This window comes from Anabas testudineus, chromosome 17, assembly GCF_900324465.2.
Source record: "Anabas testudineus chromosome 17, fAnaTes1.2, whole genome shotgun sequence".
Lineage (NCBI taxonomy): Eukaryota > Metazoa > Chordata > Actinopteri > Anabantiformes > Anabantidae > Anabas > Anabas testudineus.
This window is the reverse complement of record NC_046626.1, coordinates 2,396,560-2,423,940: the sequence shown is the minus strand read 5'-3', so window position 1 is coordinate 2,423,940 and position 27,381 is coordinate 2,396,560. Positions and strand designations below refer to the sequence as shown.

Sequence of the window (27,381 nt, the reverse complement as noted above, 5' to 3'; positions counted from 1 at the left end):
AATTGGCCGGTCAACCACAGGCACCCTGTGCTTATCAGAGGTGAGAGCAGGTTCACCCTGACCCCACTTGACAGACGTGATCGGATCTGAAGAAGCCTTGGAGAAATTACAAATTACGTTCTGCATGACCGATTTGGTGGGTCAGTAATGGTGTGGGGAGGCATATCTAAGGAGGGATGCACAGAGCTATACAAGCTAAACAACGGCACCCTGAGTGGTATTAGGATGAAACCTCTAGAGCCCCAATGAGGCTGTGTAGTAGAGGTCTCAGGAGATGAGTAGCAGTCTCTGAACCACTTCTCTGGGAGGGAAGCAAGACCAAGCGTTCGGGTGGTCTTAGAGACAGCTGCTTGACCTCTGAGACCACCGATCGACCGTGTATGCTGTAATTCTATTGTATCTATAATCCCCAAAACATATGCTCCCTTCTGCTTAAACATTATAAATCCATTTGCCTTTTAAGTGAGATAAACTGAGGAACAGAAACATTTCCTTTGAAATATGTGAAAATGTTCTCCAGGACGGTCAAAGTCCTGCAAAACTGTGTAAAAAAATTAAATCATAACATCTGCATAAATTCAGAAAATCGAGTTGTGTGAACCAAACTCCTTTGAGTTCATTCATGCTGAGCCATTTTATCATGCATGGGGTTAATGATGTGTGGGTGTGGGGGGTGTTGATGACGTCGCTGAGCGGGAGGACAGCCAACAAGAAAAGGAAGGTGTGCAGAAACACTGAACATGTCCACACTCCAAACACTGAAAACTTTTATCAACCAGCGGCTCTCTGTGGCGGTGGACGAGATCTTCGGGCTGCTGGAAACAACTGTGTCAAACTACGAAGAGGAGATGAGTCGCCAGCGCAGGCTGCTGGAAGCTGAGAGGTCCGAGTTCGTGAACAACAAAGCAGGTCTGGAGAGGTTTGCTACATTGTGCTGACTCTGGCAGTTTCACAAACATCACATGCGTCTCTTTTGTAACCTTACAGAGTGCTGCGGTGAAAGCCACTGAACAGCCGGGACCGCGTTTCTGCGGCGTCGGAGAAAAGCTGCTTTAGTCTCCTGTGGCTGCGTCAAGCTAAAGCATGTTGAGGTCGGAAGTTGCGCTTGTAGGGCTTTCAGAGTAAAAGCGGAAAACTATGATCAAGATGATCGGTGCTGTCGTCGGTACTACAACAGTGGTGCATATACACGATCTACCAAACAGAGTGCGTCGTTATTATACAGATTCTAATATCCTCCACTGATCTTGGAGGACCAAGTCTGCCATGCAGCGTTTTGTCTATTCGCGGTGACACCGGAAGTGAATCGGAACCAGTCCAAACCAGGATGAAGCCCAGCTGTTGTAAACGTTGGATGAGATTTTTCTGAGCCAAAACAAACTTTATATTAGCCAAACAATAAGGGCATTGAGATTTAGTTACGTAAAGCAAAGTAGGATTGTCCAGTGAGTGAAAAAAGAATTAGCTATTACTTTTTAGCTATGTTGGCTACAAGATTTTCTGCTCTAAATTCGTCACAGAAACTTTACAGAGCTGTTGTTTTAGGCTGGGTGATCCTCCATGTGATGATGAACTGTTCTTTATGCAGTAGTTCTGTGAATGTGATAAATCCAGGTGTCCGTACAACATCCTGTGCTTCAAACTAAGGAAAAACATGACAGTAGGCCGATCTGTAGCTAAGGGTCGTGCAACCACTGAAATGAAACTCAAGTATGCACTAAATCACAACGTCACACTCTTCCTTTCTGCAGTCTTTCACATGGTCTTCCTGTTTGTTTACATTTCATTTAAAACATTGACACACATAATCTAACAAATATTAATAATTACAGAATTCTTCTTCAGTTATTCATGGTTTTCTAATTTAATTGAGGAATTTTAAACAATTAGTCTGATAGTTGAAGGAGGATTTTAGAGCTCACACATGAACCTGAGCACACTAACAGTCAGGCAAACATGTACAGAGTATAGTTTAATAAATAATACATAGCAAATATATTATAACCAATAATCTACAGTAATAGAAGCTATAAATCGACAGATATATAAGTTAATATATAAGGATATACAATGGACAGATTATACATGATATAAACATCTGTGTGTATATGTGGTTGTTCATCTGTTAACCTTGTTATCTGCTGTCAGTTTGTAGTTTAGTAGTTTGAATCTGCTGCTTTGACGTGTGAATTTGAGGATCAATAAAGTGTTGTCTTATCACTTCGATTAATATAGATTGGTGTTCTCAAAGGGTTAAAAAAGCTTATGGGGTTAAATATCTCTCCCATGTTCATGTTTCCTGTTCTTCCAGATATGCAACAAGCTATGAGATTTCGAGTCATCATCGATCACGACATTAAGAAGATAACATTTCAGGATGGCATCCCATCATCTGTGGAGGACTTCATAAAAGTGTTTAAACAGGCTTTTTCCATCACCACAGACATAGGCCTTCAGTACAAAGATGCAGACTTTGATGACTTCTTCACACTAACGTCTACAAGTGACCTGAAGGACAAAGACACACTTAAAGTAGTGCATGTGCCCCCAGGCATCATAATGACCACGGTCCCTCAAGAGCGCAACCTTGACACCTCTGATGTGTCCTCTGTCTGTGATCTGGTCTCTGTGGATTCGCCAGACAATTTGATTCTTAGCCCCTCCGTCCCTGAGAGGCAGAACCTGTGGCCAGTCATCTTTCCCATTCCCATCTTCTCCTACAACACAGAAATGGCTCTGAGACAAGGCAATGAGAAGTTTCTAAAAGATGGAACCCCGCTGACGTCACCCAGTGTTAAATCAGACATTCTGGAGCGGCTGGCAGAGGCCATGTTTTCCTATACGGCTTATCCCAATGATCCACAGAGGGCTGCGGTTGCACAGGCACTAATAGAGAAGCATCCCTGCCTGAGGGAGCCCGGATCTTTTAATGGTTGTTATGGCTGGCAACAAAGCCTAAAATACAAATGTGCAAACTACCGTTGCAAACTTAAAGCACATGGTAACCCTGAACTACTAATAAATACGCTGAAACACAAGCAGGAGGGTGACAAGAAGCCTGCCAAAAATATCAAGAAACCAAGGAAATCTGAGGTGAATTACCTCCCTCCACATCCAGCAGGTGAAACAGACGACAGCCTGGAGAACGTGCGGCTTGAGCTAATGACAGCAAGCAAGACAACTGACAGTGGAAAGATGATAAATGACATGATGTCCAGAACGTATAGCTGTAGAAGAAGGGAAGTGGTGGGCCAGTCCATGCAGGTGGCAGATTTCAAAGAGAGATGGCCCTTCCTCTTTCATCCTTTACAGGTAAACACACTGAGATGCGTGTCATTCATGTCTGGTCTAGGTTGATTGAACCTAACAAGAAGGAAGTCCAGTTGCCATGAGTCAACCTCCAGATAACTTCACCTGGACGACTGAGAATGTTCACCGACATGTCCTTAGTGTGGTACAGGCTGTTAAACTGGAGTCAAAAAACCTTTTGTTTCGTGAAAGATACAGAATCCTCTTCATGAACTAGGTCATATAATTTCAGTGCATTCTCTTCAACATTTTGTTGGCACTGAAATCATATTGTCAGTATTTACCCAGTCACAGAAATGGATATACAGTACTGTGCAAAAGTCTTAGGTCACCATTAGATTTGCTGTTATGACAAAGCTGTTATTTATGTTTATTTCGTAGTCTCTTTGTTATAATACAACTAGAAAAATACATGAAACATGTATACAGTATTAAAAACACAAGTTAGAGAGGACGAGAGAGGTCTATGACAAAAATAAGAGTGGAACAGGTGTCAAAATCTGATTACAAGTTTCTTCTTTAATAGACCAGAAGAAGTGCAGCAAGGACCTGGCTCAGCATCATCTGGATGCCAAGTTGATACTTTCATAGTCTGAAAAAGCTTAATCAGGAATGATTTTTTGTGGAAGGAGAGCAGGCAAGAAACCACTTTTTGTGTCACTTCTGTTTAAATGTAAAAACTGAGAAAGAAAGCATGGCTGTCACAGAACTGTTTTAAAAAATCTAGACATCTAGATATAATATAATATAATTAAAAGGTAATTGATTTTCATAAGAGAAAACAACACATAAGTGGAGAAAAGTTTACTGTAGATTTTTAAAAAGGGAGGAGTTTAAAGGACTGAAATGGAACAATTCTGTTGTCATACAGAAGTTCACAACTTAATAAATACAAATAAATAAAAAATATGAAACAGAAAATAAGTGATTGTATAAGTATTCACTCGCCAGTGCAACCAGTTGGTTTCAGATGTCACACATTAGTTAAATAGTTAAATAGAGATTACCTTTAATGTGTTTCAGTGATTGTGGTATAAACACACCTGTATCTAGAAGGTCAAGTTCCTGGTGGATCAGTTTCCTGCTCAAAAACACAATAATGAAGATAAAAGAACACTCCAAGCAGCTCCTCAAACAGCAAAAGTCGAATGATTAATGCAACAAAAGTCAAGTTAAATTCATTATTAAGAAATTAATGGAACACAGCAAATATGTAAATCTGCCTAAGGCAGGACATCCTCAAAAACTGATTAACAAGAAGGGGACTAGTGAAGGAGGCCACTATGACCCCTTCAGAGGAGTTTGTTCAGCTTCGATGGGTACATATGACTTTACAGGTGGACATTTTATAGGAGAGCAACAAAGAGAAAAAAAGCTCATTTTCAACACTGCTTGAGCTTGTGGGAGACTATGAAGTCAGCTGGAAGAAGACTCCTTGGTCTTGTTACAGAATAATAAGCTCTGTGATCATCTGCTCCATACCCAGACATGTACTTTTAACTTATCATCACAGAACCAGATCAAACTATTTTTAACACAGTTGTTCACCTTTACTACTATGATGGTATTGGTTATGCGCCATCATAGCCAACATGTTCAACCCAAACCGACGCATAAAATACACTAATAATAATCAATAATCATCACAACAAACTTTTGTAGGAACTTATTTTGGTATTTTTCTCCATTATTTCCCTGTATCTATCTGCAACTTTTACAACCTACAATATGTCTTCAGTATCAGTAGTTGACAAAATCCTGTCTTCCAGATAAATGAAGAGTTCAGAAGATGCAACACCATACCTCTGGAGTCCACCTTTATGTCCCAGCTCGACCGGTACACGCCAAAGTTCCTGGAATTGTTCAGCTCAAAGGGAGGAGCTGTTGGACAGCGTATGAAGAGTGTGTTGATTGAGCTGATTAAGGTAAAGCCAAGAGGGAGTTGACTTCAACACCGTATCATATTCATAACTGTCTGTGAAATGCTGCAGTAATAGAAAGTGTCAGATTCTTGATAGTGTTGCAGATGTAATTTGATGGATAAAGCTGATGTGTAGCCCATTGATGGACACTCAGTAACCACGAAAGGCAAAATGAAAACATGCTTTTAGAATCTTTCAAGAATCTTTTTCTTCTCTTTTTACCTCATCATCATGGATTACTGTGTAGATTCATTAAATTAACAACAAAGTGACATACCTGCAAAGTGGGAGGTGACATAAAAGACTGAGGTGCTGATGGGAGGAATTTTCAAAGCAGGGTTTATTTCATGCTTAACTTTAGGATCCCCATGCCTCAGTGGTGAAGAAGAGGGATGTGACTCTGAGATGCCTCATCGAGTACATGGGGGAGAGTGTGCAGGAGCTCATCTCTGACTACTATGTAAGTATTGTTGTAATTACTGTATTTCATGGCTTTACTTGATTGTTTCACAGGCTTTATTTCTATGTGGTGATCTACTAGTAGCATGCTAAGTACTTCAATAGTGGACTACGGTAGAATCATTTTCAGTCAATGCCAGTTAATTGAATGTTATTATTAGTGGTACACTATGATAGTATCTGGAGGTATATAACAACATGTAGGCGCAAACACTTATATAACGATGGAAGGGGAGGGTGTGAATAGATCTAATAGTCACACCTCTGACAACCCCTCCTACCCTCTAAAGTGGATCGTTAAGGATGGCCAACTTGGTGGATGTGTAAATTGGGCTTGATATACAGATCCACCTGGATGGCAACAAAGCAGGTGTGAAATGAAACCAACCTAAGGGATACATTTTTTGGTCTCTTACCAACTATCCTCAGACTTAAGAAGCTAGATTAGATGAGATTAGATAAGATTAGTTTAGATTAGATACACATGTAAAAGTGGCAACGAAATGCATCCAAACAAAAGTTCAATATGCAGTAAAATGAAGAACATATAGATAAGATAAGCACTACTGTGGAAATAATATACATGTGGAAGAATTATGGACTATGTTAAAGCAGAAACAATTCCTGAAAAAATGTGCAAATTGTACTGAAAAGAATGGAACATATGCAACTATATAATTCTTTTCTACCTTATTAGTACTCAAGGAGCTTTAAACTGCTTGTCATATACCTGTTCCTACACAATCACACACTGACCCACCAGCAACTTGGGGTTCAGTGTCCTGTCCACGAAAATTTCAAAATATGATATAAGGAGTTGGGAAATGAACCACCAACCACACGATTGGTGGAAGACTGCTCTACCTTCTGAACTCCAAAAATAAATGTCCAACACAGTAAAATGTGTGAATGCTATTTGAACAACATAGTGTGGCCTGTACATAGATAGTGACACCATATCAACAGTTTTTGGATTTGAAGTCATATTGTTTGTATGTTTGTGTTACAGAGAACAACACAAGATAAAGTGCATGAGGAACTTAAAACCCACAGTATGAGGATCTATGTTTGTCAGCAACCAGATACTGTGGGCATTATCATCGAGGGGACTCCGGTGCTGACAGGTGTGGATAACATGCCCCAAGCCTGCTGCCTTCTCTTTGGCCTGACCTATGCCCTAAATCTGGATTATCCTCCCAAACTTGCCAAAACCTTTGAAGTGTTTCAAAGACTATTTGTAGGACTCGATACGCTGCAACCAAAACCAACGTCGAAGTACATTAACCTGAAAAACAAACTGCTCACATAGAGAGCACTCGCTCTGAGCTGTTTGGAAAGTGTTTGCACCAGTTCCAGTCGTGAAACCTTTGGTTTTATGTGTTGCATCTGTACAACAGCAGTGAGTTTGTTCAGAAGGTTTCTGCGTCAGTACAATGAAGGTGGCCGATGTTTCATTCAGAGACGCCGATTCGGAAGAGTTGTTTTTATAATCTTTTAGTTGTTAGTAACCTTCTTAGCTAACTAGCTGAACTGTTTGATAATCAGCTCTGAGGGGAAAAATAACTCACATTTAACAGTTGAAAGGATTGCTGCTTTTATACATCGTGTAAAGTTACATTTGAGTTTAGGGGTTCACTACTAAATAGGTTCATGTCAGTATTCACACTAACTCTGTAAAAAAAAACAAGTTTTCCCTTTGTGTCTGGACTTGAAAGCCAATTGTATAGTTGTTCTCTCATAGCGTGGTCTTACTGGTTAAACCGTCCCAGTTTTTTCTGTACTGCTTCTTGTTATTCTTTTCCTTCTCCATTTCGACTTTTTCCAGCCCAATATACATTCATATCGCGATTTCAGAAGATACAAGGCACAAGCTTTAGCACTTTAGGAACTTTTTATATCAAATGGAAAATAGCTACAGTCATACTAGGTAATAATTATAGATGTGTACTACTGTTACTGTTAGTTTTGTCGAAGTAAATAGGACTCCTATAGGTTCTGTTCTGTTACTTTTATTATACATATCATGTTCAGTTTCGGGTAGTGATGGTGTTTCTAATTTTCTGACAGGACAAACACTTCTCAGTACAATCCCATGTACAGCAGCACCTTTATATCTGACCTCAAAAATAAATTGCATAAATTATAAATAAAATGTATCAGTTTCTGGCAAAATGACCAAACTTTCATCACTAGTTACTTTTTAGATTCATAAGAAAAATTGCATGGCTGTACAGACAGACAAACCAAAAACATAATGCCTCCGGCCATGACTATCGCTGGTGTGATGGCATAACCAATACAAAACACAGTAATCATAATATCCTCAGTGTAAAATTGCAAAGGTACATAGCAGTATTTAAAATAATTCAAATGATATCCTTGAGATTTAAAACCAGTATACATCTATATGAACATCAAAACAGCATTCGAGTTTGTTAAAATAAACTCCATCAATATTGAAGTGATGGCCACATTAGTACATTAGTACATTAGTAATAAATAAGCCTATAATATTAAAATCAGAGGTTACCTTTACTTTTTATATTTAAGTTTTTTACCAAGTTAATGATTTTGTACTTTTACAGGATTTTCACTTGTAATTAAGTATTTCTACACTGTGGTATTGCCATTTGTTCAACCACTGGCCTGTTAGGACAGACAACCACCGAACATCCATCAGTCTGGATGGATCACTGTTTGGAACGTTACTAGTTTTACCCAGTCTGGCAAAGCCCCTCAGCTGAAACACACAGTGTAAATAATGTAGACTTCCAGTATGTAAGCTAGTGTAATTTTTATTTAGAGTGTAAAAGCAAAATAAAAAGACAAACAAACAGTGATTCAATCATTAATGTAAGGCAGTATGGTATTAAAGTGGTATTAAAGTTATAACTGGGGTCTAAATGATACAGTCACTTGTCTTGATTTTACTTTTCTACTTACTAACTTAACTTTTTACAGCTCAATACAAAAAGCTAAGTGATAATAAAATCAATTCATACTGAAATAACATCAACTGTATGATTATCGTAAACGGAAGGGCCCCCATTTACTGTTGGCAGAGTGACTGTATTCTGTCTGCCAGCTCCAGGCAGTGTAGGATCCTGGTTTTCTCTCTTTGAAGCTCCTCTGGACTCACTTGTCCAGCCAGCTTGGCAGAAAAGTAGATCAAGTCCTGCATGAAGAGGCCCACGGTCCCTCTGGGTGCAGGAGGGATTTGGGTCATAGTGCACTTGTCAAACTGAAAGTTGATGTTCTTGGACCTGGGAAGGCCTGGTCCCCGTTCCTCAATCCACGTCAGAGGTCTAAAAGGACACAGGTGAAGTCCACGTTTAAAACACTTAAATTCAACCTGTTGCCACTTCTAGAGACAGAAATGGGCCTCTGGGCACAGCCAGGTAAAAGAGAGACAATACCACTTATAAACAAGGCCTTCTACAGTATAAACCTCCTGCCATTTAGGCCATGTGTTATTTTCTATGCATTTCTAGTCGTTCAGTTCCGTTTTCCATTCTGATTTTGTTGTTGTCATTTTGTGTCTCTTGGTCATTTTTCAGCAGTAATTTTGTGTGTTCCTTGTCTATTTGTGATGATTTTAAGTCTATTTTCCGTCATTACCTGTGTCTTTGTAACTTCCTTACGAAACAGGAGCTGGTTATTATTTTATTATGAAAGGTTATCTGCATGGATAACACATCTGCAGTAATGTATAAGTAAGCTGCATCAGGTTGGGACAGGGTAGGACAGTAGGAAAGCATCCTCCTATCTCTGTAAGAGACGTACATGTATGCTGTATAACCTCCCTCACCTGTTGTCAGAAGTGAGCAGCTTTGCAGTCATCTTGCTGTAGCTGTTCTCAGCATCCTCCTCCATGGTGGCTGCAGTTACTGACAGCTCACCAAACAAATCAACCAACCAGGTGAGGCGAGCAATACCACTGAATGCTGGGAAACCAAACCCAGGCTTTAGAGCTCCACCTTCAAGAAATAACAATTTACACACCCTGTTACTACATCTCCTAAAAGATGTTTAACTTAGTTTCCAAGCTTAATCTAAAAGTGAGATGAAGGAACATACTCCACTCTCTTACCTGTAAAATGAAGAGTACCTTCCTGCAGGGTTTTTCCCTCAACCTCTCTCTTGAGTTGTTTGTAGTCTTCTGTGAGCAGCTCTATGTGTTCCTCATGGAGAATCAATCCTGATGAGCACAAACACAGTGAGAGTAGAAACACACTAACAAGGTGTTGGATGGAACTGGGTTCAAATCTGTTACTAAACCTACAGTAGGATGTACCGTTGTTATGTAGTGTGGTGAGGAGCAGGGACATTTTCTGAACTGTTGTTCAGCTAAAAATGCTAAGAAGATGTTTCATAATAATAATAATAATAATAATAATAATATACTTTATTGATCCCCCTGCAGTAGATGACACACGTGGGGTATCAGTGTCTAGGCTATATGTCAAGGACACCTTGACTTATAGCCAGGGGGAAACAGGAATCAAACTAGTAACCCTGGGGTTTATAGACGACTGCTCTACCAACTGAACTAACGGAGCTAACCTTCACTAGTGAATCACTGCGCTGACCTCCACCATCAGATGACGTGACTCAACTACACATGGAACATATAGTTCGAGACTTACCTTTTCTTTGAGCCAAATCCCAGAGCTCCACTGCTGCCTTGTAGTTCAAAGTAATGGGATACTCCACACAGACGTGCTTCCCCGCTTGCAGAAAAGTCCTGATGAGGAGGAGAAAGAGAAGAAGTTTTCTTGGTAAATGTTTTGCCTCACACCGTAAAGTGCCTTGAGGTGATTGTTCGCGTTGTGATTTGGTGCTATATACATTTTATTTAACTCATAACATCTGACACTGTTCAAGTCCTATGTGAGTGGCATGAAATCTCTTTATATGTATAATATACAGTGAAAACTACAACATATGTTATTATGCAATTTAGTGCACTCCGTGGCCTGGCTGATCTGGGGTTAAAGTAACAACAGTAGGCTGGTTTAGATCGTATCTATCAGATAGATTCCAGTTTGTGCATGTTAACGATGAGTCTTCCATGGACACAAAAGTTAGCTACGGTGTTCCACAGGGTTCTGTGCTTGGGCCATTTTTTTATTCAATTAATCAAACTTTCAGCATGCTTTAAAGATGTAAATTCTTAAATTCAGACAAGACAGAGGTTATTTAGTTTGGTCCTAAAAACCTTAGAGACATGATATCTAATTATATTCTTAACCTAAATGACATAACATTGGCCTCAAGTAATACCGTGGGATATCTCGGAGTTATCTTTGACCAGGATATCTCCTTTACATCATACCTAAAACAAATCCATAGAACTGCCTTCTTCCACCTGAGGAATATTTCCAAAAATAGTAGCATCCTGTCTCAAAGTGATTCTAAAAAACTAGTCCATGCATTTGTTACTTCCAGACTGGACTATTGTAATTAACTATTAGTAGGATGTCCCAATAACTCCTTAAAAAGCCTACAGTTAATCTAAAATGCTGCAGCCAGAGTTCTGACTGGAATTAGCAAGAGAGATCATATTTCTTCTATATTAGCTTCTCTCCATTAGCTCCCTGTTAAATCCAGAATACAGTTTAAACACTTCTCCTTATATTTACACATCCCTTAATAATCAGGCTCCATCTTATCTTAAAGACCTCACAGTTCCAAATTATTTCCCAGCAGAAATCTGTTCTCAGACTGCAGGTCTACTTGTGATTCCTAGAGTTTCCAAATGCAGAATGGGAGGCAGAGACTTTAGCTATCAAGCTCTTCTCAATGTAAGCTTCTACTAGGCTTAGTTATGGCTCTGGTGACTCTGAACCATCTGTTAGTTATGCTACTATAAATTAGTCTGCTGGGAGGACCTCTACTGATACACTGAGCTCTTCTCTTATCCTATTATTTTTCCATTCAATTTCATGCATGTCAATAGGCTTGTAATTTCTCTCTCCCATAGTTGTGTTTCCTCCTCTCTGTCTCCCTCTCTCTGCTCTCCTCTGCAGGTATCCTCAGCCTTGGAGCTGTATATCTCCAGAGGGCAGTTACTGGCCCTACTAACCTGCCAAGTGTTTATGCTATTTATGCTTGTTGTCATTGTTTTTTGTTACCAGCTGTTCTTTTCTCTCTCCTCTTTCCACTTACCCCAACTAGTTGAGGCAGATGGCCACCCACCATGAGCCTGGTTCTGCTGGATGTTTTTTCCTCTAAAGGGAGTTTTTCCTTTCCACTGTCACCTAGTACTTGCTTAAGTGGGATTGTTGGGTTTTCTATATAATTCTGTATAAATCTGTATACAGTTATATTTGTAAGGTCTTAAACCTTACACTGTAAAGTGCCTTGAGTTGACTTCTGTTGTAATTTGGCTCTATACAAATAAAATTGAATTGAATTGGAGGTTGTTACTATGTGGATCATTGTGATGACACAAGTTAATGCTAATGCAGATGGAAAACAAGATGCAGTAAGAGCGCTTCATAGACTGAATTTACTCATCATTCATTCATGGCAGTGTATTCTGACAGATCCCTCCATCTTGGGTTATCCTTTTAATTTGTCCCATGTTTGCATTACCTGGCAGTGTCCTCATGTGACACATTCTCAGTGCAGATAATCGCCACATGAATGTCCTCTCTGCTCACAGCCTCCTCAGCAGAAATCGGACCCACTCCCTGCTGAGTGTCCAGGCTTCTCCTGTTGACAAAAACATAGTGATGAGGAAACAGCTGATGACACAGAGGATTTATGACAGCAGAACAGGAACTGAGAACTTTCAATTCCTCACTCCGTAGAGCATTTTCCCAAAAGGTTTAAGAGAGAGACTTAATGTTCTTCTAGCAGTGGTTTTTACCTCGCCACTCTCCCTATGATGCCACTTCTACACCATACGTACTGTAGGTCACTATTTTTATTGAGGTGAGAGAGACGTAATCACAGTGCACTTGGTCACCTCTGAGAAAAATCACTATTATTCCAGCTCTTCTCCATTTGCAGATAGTGGGTGGATCCCAATTACCTTAATAGATCAATCCTCTTTCCTTGCTTGCCCTAGATGTTGTTTAGAAGCTATAGGAGCTACACTGCCATGTATTTGGTTTTAACTGTGGACTGCTTCTTTCCAGCAGAAGGAAGTGTAGGCTAGTGTTTCGTTTTTCCTTCCTTTAGTGTTTTAAGTTAACTTTGCTTATTACTGGCTGTTAGATGTCTCAAGTCAGGTCCCTTAATTGGTTTGTTTGATATGTTTATTCTCTCTTGCTGACTTTAACCTTCTTTACAGCAATAAACATTTCTAACCATCTGAGTGTTTTTATGTTGCTTCTCTGTCTGTTCATGCTCGACAGCATGTGTGTGTTACCTGGATATGAATCCTCTGACAGCGAGTTTCTCTGCAGGACTGCCTGGCTCTGGAGCCAACAGGTCTCTGATCCTCACCTGCCCTGCTATGCCGACGCCAATCACCACCGCACCAAACATAATCACTGACAAAGTATGAAAAGAGGTTCCAGACAGTGGTTAAGTCAGTGGAGTTCCTTTGTCACATGTGATTACAAGTTAAGTCTTTGATTACTCAGGACAGCCTCCTAACCTCCTCCATTATGTTGATCTGAAATGGTCGTGTTTCCAGTTCCAGATCACTTGACTCACTCTGGCTGAGACTAATCAGAATAGGTCTATTAACTGATCTATGAGGGATATTTTGTCACAGAACATTCCTATTATATAATATTGGAGTATTGGACTCTTTGAGGTGTTTTTGAATATCAAATGCAAAAAGTTTCAACTCGTTTTAGAAGATTTCTCTTTCCATGTTAAAATTGACTACACACTGTAACATGTCATTACCTCTGTTAGGCATGACTTTAAAATGAATGTGTTCTACGTTTGACTTCATCTGCCTGTCCGCTCTTAGTCACATCAGGAATAATGAAGACCGAGAATTGTATTTATCAGGAGAGAAACTGACTTCACTCTTTTTGCAGCAGCGTTGCTCTGTTCCCACTGACTGCAGGAGGAAGCGCGTCACATCAGGCACATGTCACAAGGTGCAGCTCAGTGGGACAGGTGACAGTGGCTGTGAGGGGGCTTCCTCTTGTTTTGTCATGTTAACTTAATCTGCACACTCACTGCAGAGATGACCCAGAACACAAATCCGGTCAGAGGCTGAGCTCAGGATGACAAAAGGCAACAACTGGGACTACAGTAGCGTTACGTAATCGATTATGGTCGATGGTTTTAAAAGCTAAACACTGTTGAAACGAGCTCGGGTGAGTTCTGTCAGCGCGCTGCAGTCACACCGGTCATACGTCACCGTCAGCAGCAGCCGTCTCCTCACCTGCTTTGTTCAGCCTGCACGAAGAGATGAGCCGAGATGAGCTGCTGTCACGGGGAGGGGGACACACCGCTTAGATCACAAAACACGACATTAGCCGCGTGTCTGTCCACGGAGCCGAACGGTTCACTGTGTGTGTGTGTGTGTGTGTGTGTGTGTGTGCCCGATTTATATAAGGTGCGCTTGCTGTAGGCGACCGACAGCCCTGCCTGTAGCGGAGGGGCGGGGCAGGATCTACGCATTTTATCACTGACACAGGGAGCAGAGGTACACAAAGATAATAATGAAGTGAAAAGTGCAGGTACAAATGTACTTGAAGACAGACAGAAATAAGAAAGCAGCATCAAAAGACAGTTTTTAGTATTTTGAACGACGTTTTTCTGGATGATGTATTTTAACCCTTCATGTACTGACAGAAACACTCAACAAGAAAAGTACAAGTGCCACCATTTGGTCACTAAATATGAATTGTCATCAATATTCATGCAATATTCAAGCATTAGAAAAAGAATTAAATAAGTCTATAATTACTGCGGCACTACAAACTGGCATTGAAATTAGTGCACATTGCAATGTAAAACTGAACACAGTATCAGTACTCATTATATGTCAGTATATATATATTATTGTGTCTTGGTATGAAGGCTATAATATATGAAAGCTTCATTAACTGTTAAGCTACCCTATCATTACTTGTATTGTTAATAATTGCCATCTAATTGCCATAAAAATCCGCTAACTAGCAAAGCTCAGGTCTGTGCTAAGTAGAAACTGGTCTAATCTGTTAATATGGCTGCTGCTCTTTAAGGCAACAACTGAAACGACCTGAGCTCAGCATCAGCTTGTGCTGTATTTGTGTCAGTGATAGCTGTAGTTGTAACTAACAGATCACTGAGAGAGGAACTGACTCCATGAGGCAGGTCAATATGTACCGAACTCAGAATCAGCTGGAGACACTGGTGGATTTATCTGGGCTGTACTTCACAGATAAGGCAGGAGACAGATCTGGACTGGAGGCACACACCCCCTGTGCCTACAAACCCACACTGTTATAACGTGCAGAATGAGGTCTGGCATTGCCCTAGTGAAATATCCACTGACTTCCTGGGGAAAGATATTACCTTGATAACAACATATGTTTCTCTAAATTCCAATATACCCCTCTGTAGTGATAGACCTACCTTTATATATATCCAACTCATTGATGCACCCACCAACACATATTCTAACTGTTGCACTTACAGCCTATAACTGTATAGTATATTTTATCTTTGACTCAGAAAACCTGAATAATCATTTATTATTTTATATCTAAAAACAAAATTGGACTTGACAACAGAACATTTATATTATCTTTCTATTCAGCTGATGACAGTTGAAAATGAAAACTGAGCCTCTGAGGTCTTTGACTAGAAAAATAATCCAAATTCTTGTAAGAACAAATGTACATATATTGCACTACATATTTCTCTGTATTCTCTCCACTCTGGCAATGGAAATAAGCTGACATAACCTATCATTAAGGTTAATGATGCATCTCATATATTCAATAGTTTGTTTCTGATCAGACAAAAGAGTAAACTAGGTTATTTTAACCCACTGAACTACATAATGACCATCACTGGTGCAGAGACATAAATAAATCATTCAAGAGAAGACAAGTCTGTTAGAATTAAGAATGGGCGAGGTTCACCAGTTCACAAGTATGGAGAAAATAAAGACAACAATAGCCTGATGTCACCTTCTGCTCCTTCGAAACAGTGGATCTGGGGGTAAGCAGGCAAGACTCGAGCTTTTTGGATCACCTCAGTGGTCAACACTGGAATCTCAGAGCATTAGCTGCCATGGTATTGTGGGTTTTCTCCAGCTTCTTTGGTTTCTGCTCATATTTTTAAAATTGTTTAACTGTTTAATACTTTTTTTTTTCCTACAATCAATACTTAAATAAAATTTCATGGAATAAAATTTTACTCAGACTCAAGTTCTGTCTTTCCAGTATTCAAAACTTCACACATGTACAAACTGTTAAATAAATGAGTTTTTTACAGCAAAGATTCATTCATTCATTATTAACAGGAATCAAACAAATGTTACCAATAGATTCCACTTTTTTGTTTTGTTTTGTCTTGTTCTTTTGTCAAGACTCTCTTTAGGCCCTTAATATACAAAAGCGTTCACAGTACAACTGTGTGACAAGCTAATTTGGACCAAACCCTATTGGTCTGTGCCCTGAATAACCAGAACTCCTCCATGATGTCACATTCAAGACTGTTTTTTCTAGTAATCATAGTAATAATCATGGTGAGATGATTTCTTTCCTGTTACAAAAGTAGACGTAGACCCAAAAGCACAATGTAGGCAGGCAGGAGTAACGAGTGTCCTTTTAATAATAGTGTTCAAAGGCAAATCCAAAAAGAATCTTGGCAAAAAAACAAAAAAGCAGCTGCACAGACAGGTAGGGAATACACATACATACAGACTGACGAAAACAAACTTTTGAGATGGTCTTCCAAGGCCTGTGGGTAAATCGGGACTTGATAGGAGGGAGGGTAAATAGCTCAGGAGAAGCAACGGACTGACAGAAGAGTGCTGACCGGTTTAAGTAGTAGTAGAGTGAAGACAATGAGACGCAATCTGTGTGTAGTCTGTGTCTGTGAGTAGGAACCAGGCAGATGAAGGGGCTGAACTTGTAATGAAAAATGGGAAATTGCAAAAAACCATGACATTTCCATGTCACTCTCTCTGGTCTTGGGCATCACTTGACTTGAACAACATAATTCATACATCAACTTCGGTATGGGAGAGATTCGGGGCTGGTGCACTGCTTGTTTTGCCTCCTGTTTGAGATGTTTCAGCATACATCATGTCAATATCCCTGGAGGCAGAGGATCCTGATTTCCACCATGTGTCTAATGTTCCCCCTGTCTATCTGGATTTGAAAATGGTGTTTAAGGTGCGTTCCACATCTCTACCTCCTCATCACCCCTATGATTATGCCACTGAACTTCTGCCAGATACTACACCTTCAATAGGAGGTTGTTATCCTTTGCCCCTGATCTTCTCCACTTTCAAATTACAATGTTCACCTTCTTAATCTTTACGAACAATCCATTCCAAACTGGACCTATGAATTGCCTACCACCTTGTACATGTCCAGGAGGGCATTGAGTGAAAGACAAGATTCAACACCCTTGCGGGCCAATATGAGTACCTGGTCATGCCATTCAGTTTGACCTTGTTCCAGAACTTGGTCAAATATATTTTGGGAAACATGTTAAACCATGGCATCCACATGAGGCGGCCAGATGCTAAACCAGGTCCTTGCTGGACTTCTGATCTCTCAAAGAAGAAACTTCTCATCACTTCTGTTTTTGTCCTTGACCTTTCCAAATTCCTCTACAGAGGTTACACTTATTATTTGTCACTTTAGCCAACATAATGTTAAAACAAACATGTTTATTCTGATATTTTATATGTGTTTTATTACTGTAAACACATTTCCTATGTACACTAGCTGTATTCTAATCAAGTCACTACAATATAAACAGGTATATAGTTATAATAGCACTGTCATACAAAAGAAAAATGTAATGGTACAGGTACAACACAATTGCTACGGCAAGGGGCAGCCAGGATGACAGGACAGCGGTGAGATATTACCATCATCCTCCCCACAATCCAAGCCCCAATAATAATAACAGAGCGTAATGCAAGAGCAGCTGACCTAAGATTGAAGATCATGGCTAAGATGGACACCTGGAGCCCCCGAGGCAGATTACCAAGAATATGTGCAGTACCTTCTGAAAGCTTGCTAGAAGATGTGAATGCAACACTAACTATGACCATCAATGAGACCAATCAACTGATATACAGTACAGCAACTGTGATCCTTGAGATACTTGGCTATAAGATCAACACCAGGCACAAGGTGCAGTATCCTCCATGGAAACGAAGGTTGGAGGCTAAGATCAAGGCAACATTGAGAGAAGTTAGCCAACTATGAGAATTGCAGAAAAGCATCATGAAGACGTACAACGTACTTAAGAAGAACAGCAACATGACCATACCTGAGGTCGTGCAGACTGCCAAGCAAAGGCTCACAGCCCTGGCTACCTGGCTGAAGAGATACACCAGAGAAGTTGAGACCAGGAGAATAAACAGGATGTTCTCTATGGCGGCATATACCAAGGAGATGCTCTGTCCCTGCTGCTGTTCTGCATAGGCCTGAACTCACTCAGCCAGATCATCACCAAGACTGGTTACCGATACTGACTACAGAATGCCACAACCATCAGCCAACTCCTCTACGTGATGGACGGATGGTAGCAAGGAGAGGAAAGGTAGTCAGAACTGAGGGGATAGAACTACCAGAAGGCAACATAGCAGGTGTTGAGGATAGGTACCTCGCTGGCATAATAGGCTGGCCAAAAGAGGAGATGGAAGCCACTGACATCAAGACAAGGAAGACAAGGAGGGTTTCACCCCAAATCCAGACTGTACACTTAGCAGAAGGAAGGAGGCAGAGGATTAGTGAGCGTCAAAGCCAATATCTAGGATGAAACAACTAAGCTCCAAGAATACATCAGGAAGATGGATATATATATATACATATATTTGTATACACCACTACTGTGTCGTTCATATATAAACACACACACACAGTACTAGCGGGTATATACATATATATACCTGCTTTCGAAGGTTTTTGATAATAATTACATTTTGTGCAATTTGGATAATATTAAAAAGGCTGTATTTATATTAAAAAGGCTAAGGAATAGTCTAAGTTGTAGTTGTGAATTTTATCTCTTTAAAATTAATATCATCATGAAGGGGAGGTGAATTAGTGAAGAGATTTTTGACTAACATTAAATCCTTTTTTCTTTTTTTATAAACCGATTATTATTTTTTTATAGACATTTTCTGTGTTTTCCAATTAATGTAAAACTGACCAGATGTTCTTCTCTACCATAAACTTCATAATACAGGGATTTGTTTTTGTGGGTAATCCGTCTGTTATTCTTTCCAAATGTGTTGAATAATTTGCAATACAAAAGAACCTGCTGATGAAAAAGTGGGTTTTGACATTAAAAAAATCACAACATAGCAGGAATTATATTCCCCCCAGTTTTTGGAAGTTTGCCTTGGGCACACAGAAACAAACGTTGTTGCTGTTAGACAGGAACATTTTAGCCATGTTGCTTCATACCACCATGACAATTGTTTTACCTTGTATCTCGACATAACTTGAACTGGTCAGTACAGGACAGAGTCCCGATCCAATATGGCGGCACAATAGACGTATTTCAGAAGCCCTGATGCGGCATCTACATGTATGAGCTAAACTTCCCCCCGGCATAACTTAAAAAAAAACATAATTGTTATTAGAATCGGGATGTTGATCATGTCTAATGTTTATATGCAAGTTACTTATGTCACGTTAAAACACATTGCGTACTGACTGCACTCGATCTCAGTCCGAGTACAGACACCGCCTTTTTGAACACACAGCGGCTCATGCTAGAGTATTAACAGAGCGCACCCACACCCCAATTGGACAAGAGTCCGTGTGACGTTTACGGATGTAAACGGAACAGCGTTGTCCTACCGCGGTAAACAAGGTGAGAACGATTTCAGATTTTCTAGTTAAAGATTTAAGAGGTAACAGAAGTAACAGACGTTGTTGAAAACCCAAACTTTATATGTGTTCACTCGGTCTATATGTTTTACACAGTCTTGTCTCTGCTAAACGTCATCTTCATTCATTTAATTAAGTGTATTTACCTAAAACAGGGCGTTTGTAATGTAGAAGCCTCAATCATTGAAGTGGACGTCTTACATTTAATTTAATGAAGATAAACACGACTCTAAAATATCAATAGAAAGGTCCTTTGTGTTAGGGTTTAACCACTAACTTAAAACGTTCATGTGCTGGTTTGTTTGAGGATGCCTCTTTGTTCAGTCTATATTTCTTTGCATTTGGTCAAATTGTCATTAATGTTATAGTAAATTAGCTAGTGGCAGTTTCTTTTTCTCAACTATGTGAGATATGAGATATAATGTGATATTAAACATTTAAAGTTACATTTACATTTGGTTTACCAGAGTCTTACTTTTCAGATTTATTCAGAAGAAGTAGGACTTTTTTGTTAATTCTGAATTCTCCCCTCCATTCACCAACTTCCTAATAGTACAGGAATCTCCATGGACTGTGATGTTTGCAGATGACATTGTGATCTGTGGGTCAACGGTTCAGAGCAACGGACAGTGTGGAAAAGTGCTGAAGAGGTGTGTGCATGCAGGATGGAGCGGGTGGAGAAAAGTGTCAGGCATGTTGTGTAATAAAAGAGGATCAGTGCAAATGAAAGGAAAGGTGTTCAAGATGGTGGAGAGACCAGCGATGCTGTACGGCTTAAAGACAGTGGCACTGAAGAAAAGACAGGAGCCAGAGCTGGCGGCAAGATGTTGAGGTTCTCTACGGGAGTGACAATCTAGTAAGGGACATGAAGTTAGTTGGTGTGAGAGATGAGGATGCAGAGGATAGAGTTGATGAAGGACGGAGGCACGCGATTCTCTGTGGAGACCCCTGAAAGGGAACAGCTGAAAGGAAAATAATTCCTAATAGCAAATCTTTGCAAACTTTGTTCCCTCCACATCTTTCAGCCAGAGGAGCAGCATCTTCTAAAGATGCCCAAAAGTCCAATTTGCAGAAACGTTTATTAGATGTTTTCTAATCTAATCTAATCTAATCTAATCTAATCATATGAACATATTCAAGGGTTGGATATAACAAGGAGAGACCTCTAAAGCACTTGGTCTGTGGCTAAACGAGCATTACGTCAGCCACACATCATAGTCAGTGAGAGGGCTTGCCAACGATAACACTGATCTTGCCACTGCTCTACATTGCCCTCAACTGTCCATGTGTGCATCCTTAGGGTAGGAAGTGAAGATGAGGGTTTCCACTAGTCACCTGCAGCAGCTCACCATATTCACCACCTTGGTGACTGGCGCAGGGGTTGGCACCATGTACTACCTGATGCAGAGTGAGTACAAATGAGGTGTGTGAGTGTGTGAGAGAGAGAGAGAGAGAGAGAGAGAGAAAGAAAGAGAGTAAGACTCATAGTAAAAGCAAGTTGTTACTCTGTGATTCTGGGAAATCCGCTGTGTGTAAAGAAACAAAAAAAAAAAAAAATGCTGCAGCCAGAGTTCTCACCAGAATTAGCAAGATATAATCATATTTCTCCCAGAGTGGATTTAGAAGAAGAGTGATGACATTTCCATTTTCTCAGCAATGGTGGACCATGATACTGACATGATGTTTTACAAAATTGCTTTGCAACAACCATTTTCAAAGATCCAGATTGGATACTGGTCTATAATATGCTCTTTGTTCCTTTCTATTCAATTAGGAAAATTTGCTCAGTCCGACTATCACAGACTGGCTTTGCACAAGTTGGAAGCATGTCCGGTTGCCATGCAAAACCTAGGGGCCCCGCCTTTAAGAGTCCATAATATCCATCTGACAGATAGAAGCAACCGTGTAGATCAGCACACTGCACAGGTAAGTCATTCCAATTTGTTATTCTGTGTTTGATGTGAGCTTTCACCACACTGTTTCTACAAGATCTGTCACATCGGTTCTAGCTAATTGACATCTGTTCATTGCTGTGCAAACATTGATGACTAACTTGCCTTTTCATGACTAACCTGCCTTTTTACTTAATTATCTAATTTTTGAAATAATTATACAAACATGTGTTGTGAACATACAGTGAGGGAAAAAATTATTTGAACCCAAGCTGATTTTGTAAGTTTGCCCACTAACAAAGAAATGATCAGTCTATAATTTCAATGGTAGGTGTATTTGAACAGTGAGACACAACAATGACAAAAAAAATCCAGAAAAATGCGTTTCAAAAAGAGTTATAAATTAATTTGCATTTCCACGAAGGAAAGAAGTATTTGATCCCTTCGAAAAACGTGCTTTAGTACTTGGTGGCAAAACCTTTGTTGGCAATCACAGAGGTCAGCCGTTTCTTGTAGTTGGCCACAAGGTTTGCACACATCTCAGGGGGGATTTTGGCCCACTCCTCTTTGCAGATCCTCTCCAATGTTTGGCAACTCGAACCTTCAGCTCCCTCCACAGATTTTCTATGGGATTAAGGTCTGGAGACTGACTAGGCCACTCCATGACCTTAATATGCTTCTTCTTGAGCCAGTGATTTGTTGCCTTAGCCGTGTGTTTTGGATCATTGTCATGCTGGAGTACCCAACCACGACCCTTTTCAATGCCCTGACTGAGGGAAGGAGGTTCTCACCCAACATTTGACGGTACATGGCCCCATCCATCCTCCCTTTGATGCGGTGCAATTGTCCTGTCCCCTTGGCAGAAAAACCCCCCCAAAGCATAATGTTTCCACCTCCATATTTGACAGTGGGGATGGTGTTTTTGGAGTCATAGGCAGCCTTCCTCCTCCTCCAAACACAGCGAGTTGAGTTGATGCCAAAGAGCTCGATTTTGGTCTTATCTGACCACAACACTTTCACCCAGTCTTCCTCTGAATCAGTCAGATGTTCAGTGGCAAACTTCAAACGGGCCTGTAGATGGGCTTTCTTGAGCAGGGGGACCTTGCGGGCACAGCAGGATTTCAGTCCTTCACAGCGTAGTGTGTTACCAACTGTTTTTTTGGTGACTATGGTCCCAGCTGCCTTGAGATCATTGACAAGTTCCTCCCGAGTGGTTCTTGGCTGATTCCTCACCGTTCTCATTATCATTGAAACTCCACGAGGTGAGATCTTGCATGGAGCTCCAGACCAAGGGAGATTGGCAGTTAATTTATGTTTCTTCCATTTGCAAATAATTGCACCAACTGTTGTCACCTTCTCACCCAGCTGCTTGGCGATGGTCTTGTAGCCCATTCCAGCCTTGTGTAGGTCCACAATCTTGTCCCTGACATCCTTGGAAAGCTCTTTGGTCTTGGCCATGGTGAAGAGTTTGGAATCTGGATTGATTGATTGCTTCTGTGGACAGGTCTCTTTTATACAGGTAACAAGCTGAGAGGGCTGCCAATGTCAGCTCGTTACCTGTATAAGATCCACCTGGGAGCTAGAGATCTTGCTGACGGATAGGGGATCAAATACTTATTTCCTTCATGGAAATGCAAATTAATTTATAACTCTTTTTGAAACGCATTTTTCTGGATTTTTTTTGTCATTGTTGTGTCTCACTGTTCAAATAAACCTACCATTGAAATTATAGCCTGATCATTTCTTTGTTAGTGGGCAAACTTACAAAATCAGCTTGGGTTCAAATAATTTTTTCCCTCACTGTATAAATAAACGGAACCTGATTAACTGACACAAACTGTGAATTCCGAAACCAGGTTGTCTTTGATTGTTGGTGGACACCTGAAAGTACACACCTTATGCAGAGCAATAATTTAGAATAATTTTCTAATTTTCACAATGAAACAGACTAATTTAGATTAATATAAACAGACTCTTTACCTTAATAAGTAAGGCTTTTCAGTGAGTTCTCTATTATGAGCCTGCTCCAGGATGCGAAGCCTCGTTTGAATCAATGCTGCATGTTAGTGGACTGAGTTAAAAAAAAATCACTATCAGAGTGTATGTGGCCATAAGGGCTATTGTTGATCAACCACCAGGGATGATAACTGAAAACAACTAGCACTGTATTGTGATCTGTAGCTTCCCTAAAAAATGAAGTATGTAAACCCAAGAAGTAAATGATGTGATCATACAGCTTCATACTACATTCAGCTTCACGTTCTTGTTGTTACTATCTTTAACCTCTTAAGACCCAAGCTCTAATTTGATATGCATTTTTTTATTTCTCTTTGCTATTTGGGCTTATTGGAACCTGATAAGGTTCTTAAACTAAGCATCATCTTTTCACTAAATGTTTCAGAAAATACATCATATGCCCACAATAACAAATGATAACACATTCAAAACATTTTGAATTAAAAACTATCAATGCCCTTTTCTTTACACACCTATTTGTGAAAGGCTGTGTAACAGTTGTGATCAGCTTGCACGCACAAAAACCCAAAATGTGATGTGGCATATTCAAATCCATAATGCATAATGTTGTTGAAACTTTCACTAAAATAGTAGCCATGATACATAAACCAATTATTTTATGTGTCAGTTCACTGCCCCTCATTCACTAATCAATTAATTCACTGATATATTCAAGTTGTTTTAACAGTTGATGTTAAATGGTTGTGGTAGGTGTGAAATGTTTCAGTTTAAACAACAAGCAAAAGAGGGCGCCACACTGTTGAAATTACTGGTAAAATCAGTGCTGACTAGTGGAGTAAAACTGAGAGTAATTGTTCCATAATGTGGAAACTGATTTCTTCTGTATCTGAAATTGTGTCAGTGAAGTTTGTGAAGTATTCCTGTCAAATTGTCATTACATTTAACTGCAATAGCAACTTCTTCTTCTTTAATTTGCAGATGAAGATCCCTGTGACTGGTACCAAAACTGGTGGTTATCTGTATATTTTTTCAATTAGAGACCCTGATACCAACAGGTTAGTACATTCTGTTCTATACCAGTCCACTGGTAACGATGATTTTTTTATTTAGTTTGTTGTGATGTAGCTGTGTGTTAAATGTGTGATGCAAATGATCACGACAGGATTTTTATAGAACACGAAAGTGTTTGGTATAAGTGCTGATGATGACATGCTTGATAGGCAAATTTTTGTGTCATAGCAACATAACATAGACAAACACAAGCTCATACAGTGTGGTATTTTCCTCGCCTGGAAATGTCAGTGCTCAATGCAGAGAGCACACGGTGCACAAGTGAGAAGAGAAGGACCGAGCAGTGACGGCATCAGCTGCTTTCTTCAGTTCATTAAATGACACATTGTGACTTTTATGTAAATCATGTTTGATGTTCATGTTTCAGAAGCAAATCGTTGATGAGACATTACGACTGTTTCTATGTACAATGTGACAAAGGCTGGGGAACTGAATTGGTAATAGAAATGTACACATGAAATGTGTACATTTGTGCTGGATAAAACCTTGTGAAAGGCATATGACACATTTATCCATGAACTACAGTATTTTCAGATGATCATGGGATTTGGGAACCTCCAGCCTTACACGTTTTACTTTTAGGCCAAGGTTTATGTCCCATTGTTAGTGATTTCTATGGATTTAACATGAGCTTTCACCAAACCACTGTACCTTTGTCACTATCTGTAGTTGGAACTTGAGGCAGGCGGTCCTGCGACTCCGAGAAGGACAGACCTTCGACCTGCTGAATCCTCCTCTCCCAGCTCCAGCGAAGGCTATGGAGAACACACAGGAGCTAGACACAGTCCACTGGCCCTGAGCTGCTCTACTGTGAATTCGTGAACAATGAGAATGGGAGCCGTCCTGCACCAGCAGACGCTGAGCAGAAGGGTTACTATGCAATAAAAGTTTCAATTCAGTCCAAATCACAACCGAGAGCCAAGATAACAAATGTCACGGTAGAGATGAAGCTACTTGTGATGCACAGCTGTGTGCATGGCCCTGGGCTCCTAACAGACTGCTGTGAGTTGTTGTATTTGATTTGAAATAAATGATGTGATGCAGCCATGTTGTTGCAATGGCTGATGGTTGTGACACTCGTTTAAGTCATTTTTCAACTTTTCTTTTTGAATTAATTCTCTTTTAAAAATCAAACTATTATGTGCCACAGGTTCAGACCAAAGTGTGTCAACATGTATGAAAAATATAACTGTGTGTGTCTGTGCTCTTGTACATTCAGCAGTGTGAGGACCAGCCTTAACCTCAGCCTTTAATGTGCTTAAAACAATAACGCAAAAATAATTTGGACATTTTATGTCTTTATTGAGAACAACAATAAAAAACTCACATTGCTACTGGAAAAGAATGTGAATTCTATGATTAAGAATTGTTCATTTACATAAAGCTGAAAAGCATTACAAAGTGATGTCAAAGACAATACAGCTTACAGTTAGCGTCTACAAATGGACACACTTGGGACACTGGGACACACACTGGGACTGTGGCTACTCTACAGCTTGGACCTGCTTTGCTGCATTAGGGCCTGGTCAGTGATTGAGGGGAAGATGAATTACAGAAAGTAAAACCCACATTGGTCACTGAAATACCGTGAAACTGACAAAAGTCACTTATTTAGTCAGTTTCAATTTCAGTAATAATAAAAAAAAAAAATAAATGTATAAAAGGTTAACTCATAAAAGTCAGACAAAGCTTTTTAGTTGTGCTTCAACAGAAGCATTTTAAAAAAAACAAACTAATGAAACTGGTCTGGACAAAAATGTAGGTACCCTAAACTCAGTATTTAGTTACACAACCAATCACTGCAATCAAGTGATTTCTGTAGCTCAGAATGAGACTTCTGCACCTGTCAACAGGTATTTTTGATCCACTCTTCACAAGCAAACTCCTCCCACTGTCTCAGGTTGGGGTGTCTTCTCCAGACTGGTTTCAGCTCTTTCTACAGATGTTCAATAGGATTGTTTTTCGAGATTTGCTTTCAACAGTGGTGTCCCCCTGTTGTCTTCTGTTAAGTCCACTTTGGCTCTGCTGGTGTTATCCACTTCTCTTTGGAAGTTGTTCTGGGCTCTTTGGTTTCCATTGGTATTATCCGTCTCCTCAATTTGTAATTATTTTTCCTCTTGTGGCCAGGTCCTGGGAGGTTGGCCACAGTCCTGTGTACCTTAAACTTCTTAATAATATGTGTAACTATAGTCACAGGAACATCAAGCTGCTTGGTGATGGTCTTACAGCCTTTACCTTTAACATGTTTGTCTATTCTTTTTTTCTAATCTTCTGAGACAACTCTCTCCTTAGCTTTCTGTGGTTCATGTTAAATGTGGTACACACCATGTTACCAGACAGCACAGTGACTACTTTTCACAAATAGGCTGACTGCCTATTTGGCAGTCAGTCTGATGTTTGATGTGATGCTAATTACAGGACACACGTTAGTTTAACATGTCTAGGGGAATTATCATTTTTGTCCAGGCAAGTTTGATTTTTTTGTTTTTTAAAATACTGCTCTTAAACCAAAACCAAAAAACATTGTCTGATTTAATTGTCTGAGTTAATTTTTAGTAAATGTTTATTATTACTTTTGTCAGTTTCAAATTATTTCAATGACCAGTCTGAGTTTTTCTTACTTTTAACAGAAGGTTTCCAATAATTTTCTCCATGTTTGTATCACCAGTCCAGATACTGTAAGTTGTCAAAGAAATGTAAAGTTATGTGTACTGGGCCAAGCAGACTACACAGTCAGAGACAGAACCATGTGTACAGAGG

General features: G+C 39.9%; 3 protein-coding genes across 7 annotated transcripts; 2 read left to right on the top strand and 1 right to left on the bottom strand.

Moving 5' to 3' along the window:
- Window positions 1-623: 623 nt before the first annotated feature.
- LOC113171828 lies at window positions 624-8,322 on the top strand. The gene is made up of 5 exons (XM_026374563.1): window positions 624-909; window positions 2,312-3,312; window positions 5,079-5,234; window positions 5,593-5,691; window positions 6,700-8,322. The coding sequence occupies exons 1-5, from the start codon at window positions 741-743 to the stop codon at window positions 6,997-6,999; spliced, it is 1,725 nt and encodes a 574-aa protein (XP_026230348.1). The 5' UTR covers window positions 624-740; the 3' UTR covers window positions 7,000-8,322.
- Window positions 8,323-8,467: 145 nt separating this feature from the next.
- blvra (biliverdin reductase A) lies at window positions 8,468-14,202 on the bottom strand. 2 transcript variants are annotated; one of them, XM_026374566.1, is made up of 7 exons: window positions 14,047-14,202; window positions 13,069-13,192; window positions 12,288-12,407; window positions 10,337-10,434; window positions 9,781-9,888; window positions 9,499-9,667; window positions 8,468-8,995 (listed from the first exon to the last, which is right to left on the bottom strand). In XM_026374566.1, exons 2-7 carry the CDS (start codon window positions 13,185-13,187, stop codon window positions 8,740-8,742), a joined length of 870 nt encoding a protein of 289 aa, XP_026230351.1. In that variant the 5' UTR covers window positions 13,188-13,192; window positions 14,047-14,202; the 3' UTR covers window positions 8,468-8,739. The 2 variants fall into 2 exon arrangements, with proteins under 2 accessions (XP_026230351.1, XP_026230350.1); XM_026374565.1 differs by lacking the exon at window positions 14,047-14,202 and adding an exon at window positions 13,678-14,013.
- Window positions 14,203-19,587: 5,385 nt separating this feature from the next.
- LOC113171302 (cytochrome c oxidase assembly factor 1 homolog) lies at window positions 19,588-25,739 on the top strand. Of its 4 annotated transcripts, none has more exons than XM_026373586.1 (6): window positions 19,589-19,664; window positions 20,235-20,331; window positions 20,982-21,089; window positions 21,456-21,607; window positions 24,529-24,605; window positions 25,291-25,739. In XM_026373586.1, the coding sequence occupies exons 3-6, from the start codon at window positions 20,996-20,998 to the stop codon at window positions 25,418-25,420; spliced, it is 453 nt and encodes a 150-aa protein (XP_026229371.1). In that variant the 5' UTR covers window positions 19,589-19,664; window positions 20,235-20,331; window positions 20,982-20,995; the 3' UTR covers window positions 25,421-25,739. The 4 variants fall into 4 exon arrangements, with proteins under 4 accessions (XP_026229375.1, XP_026229371.1, XP_026229372.1 ...); XM_026373587.1 differs by having other exon boundaries at window positions 19,608-19,664; window positions 20,240-20,331; XM_026373589.1 differs by lacking the exon at window positions 19,589-19,664 and adding an exon at window positions 19,688-19,704.
- Window positions 25,740-27,381: the final 1,642 nt, after the last annotated feature.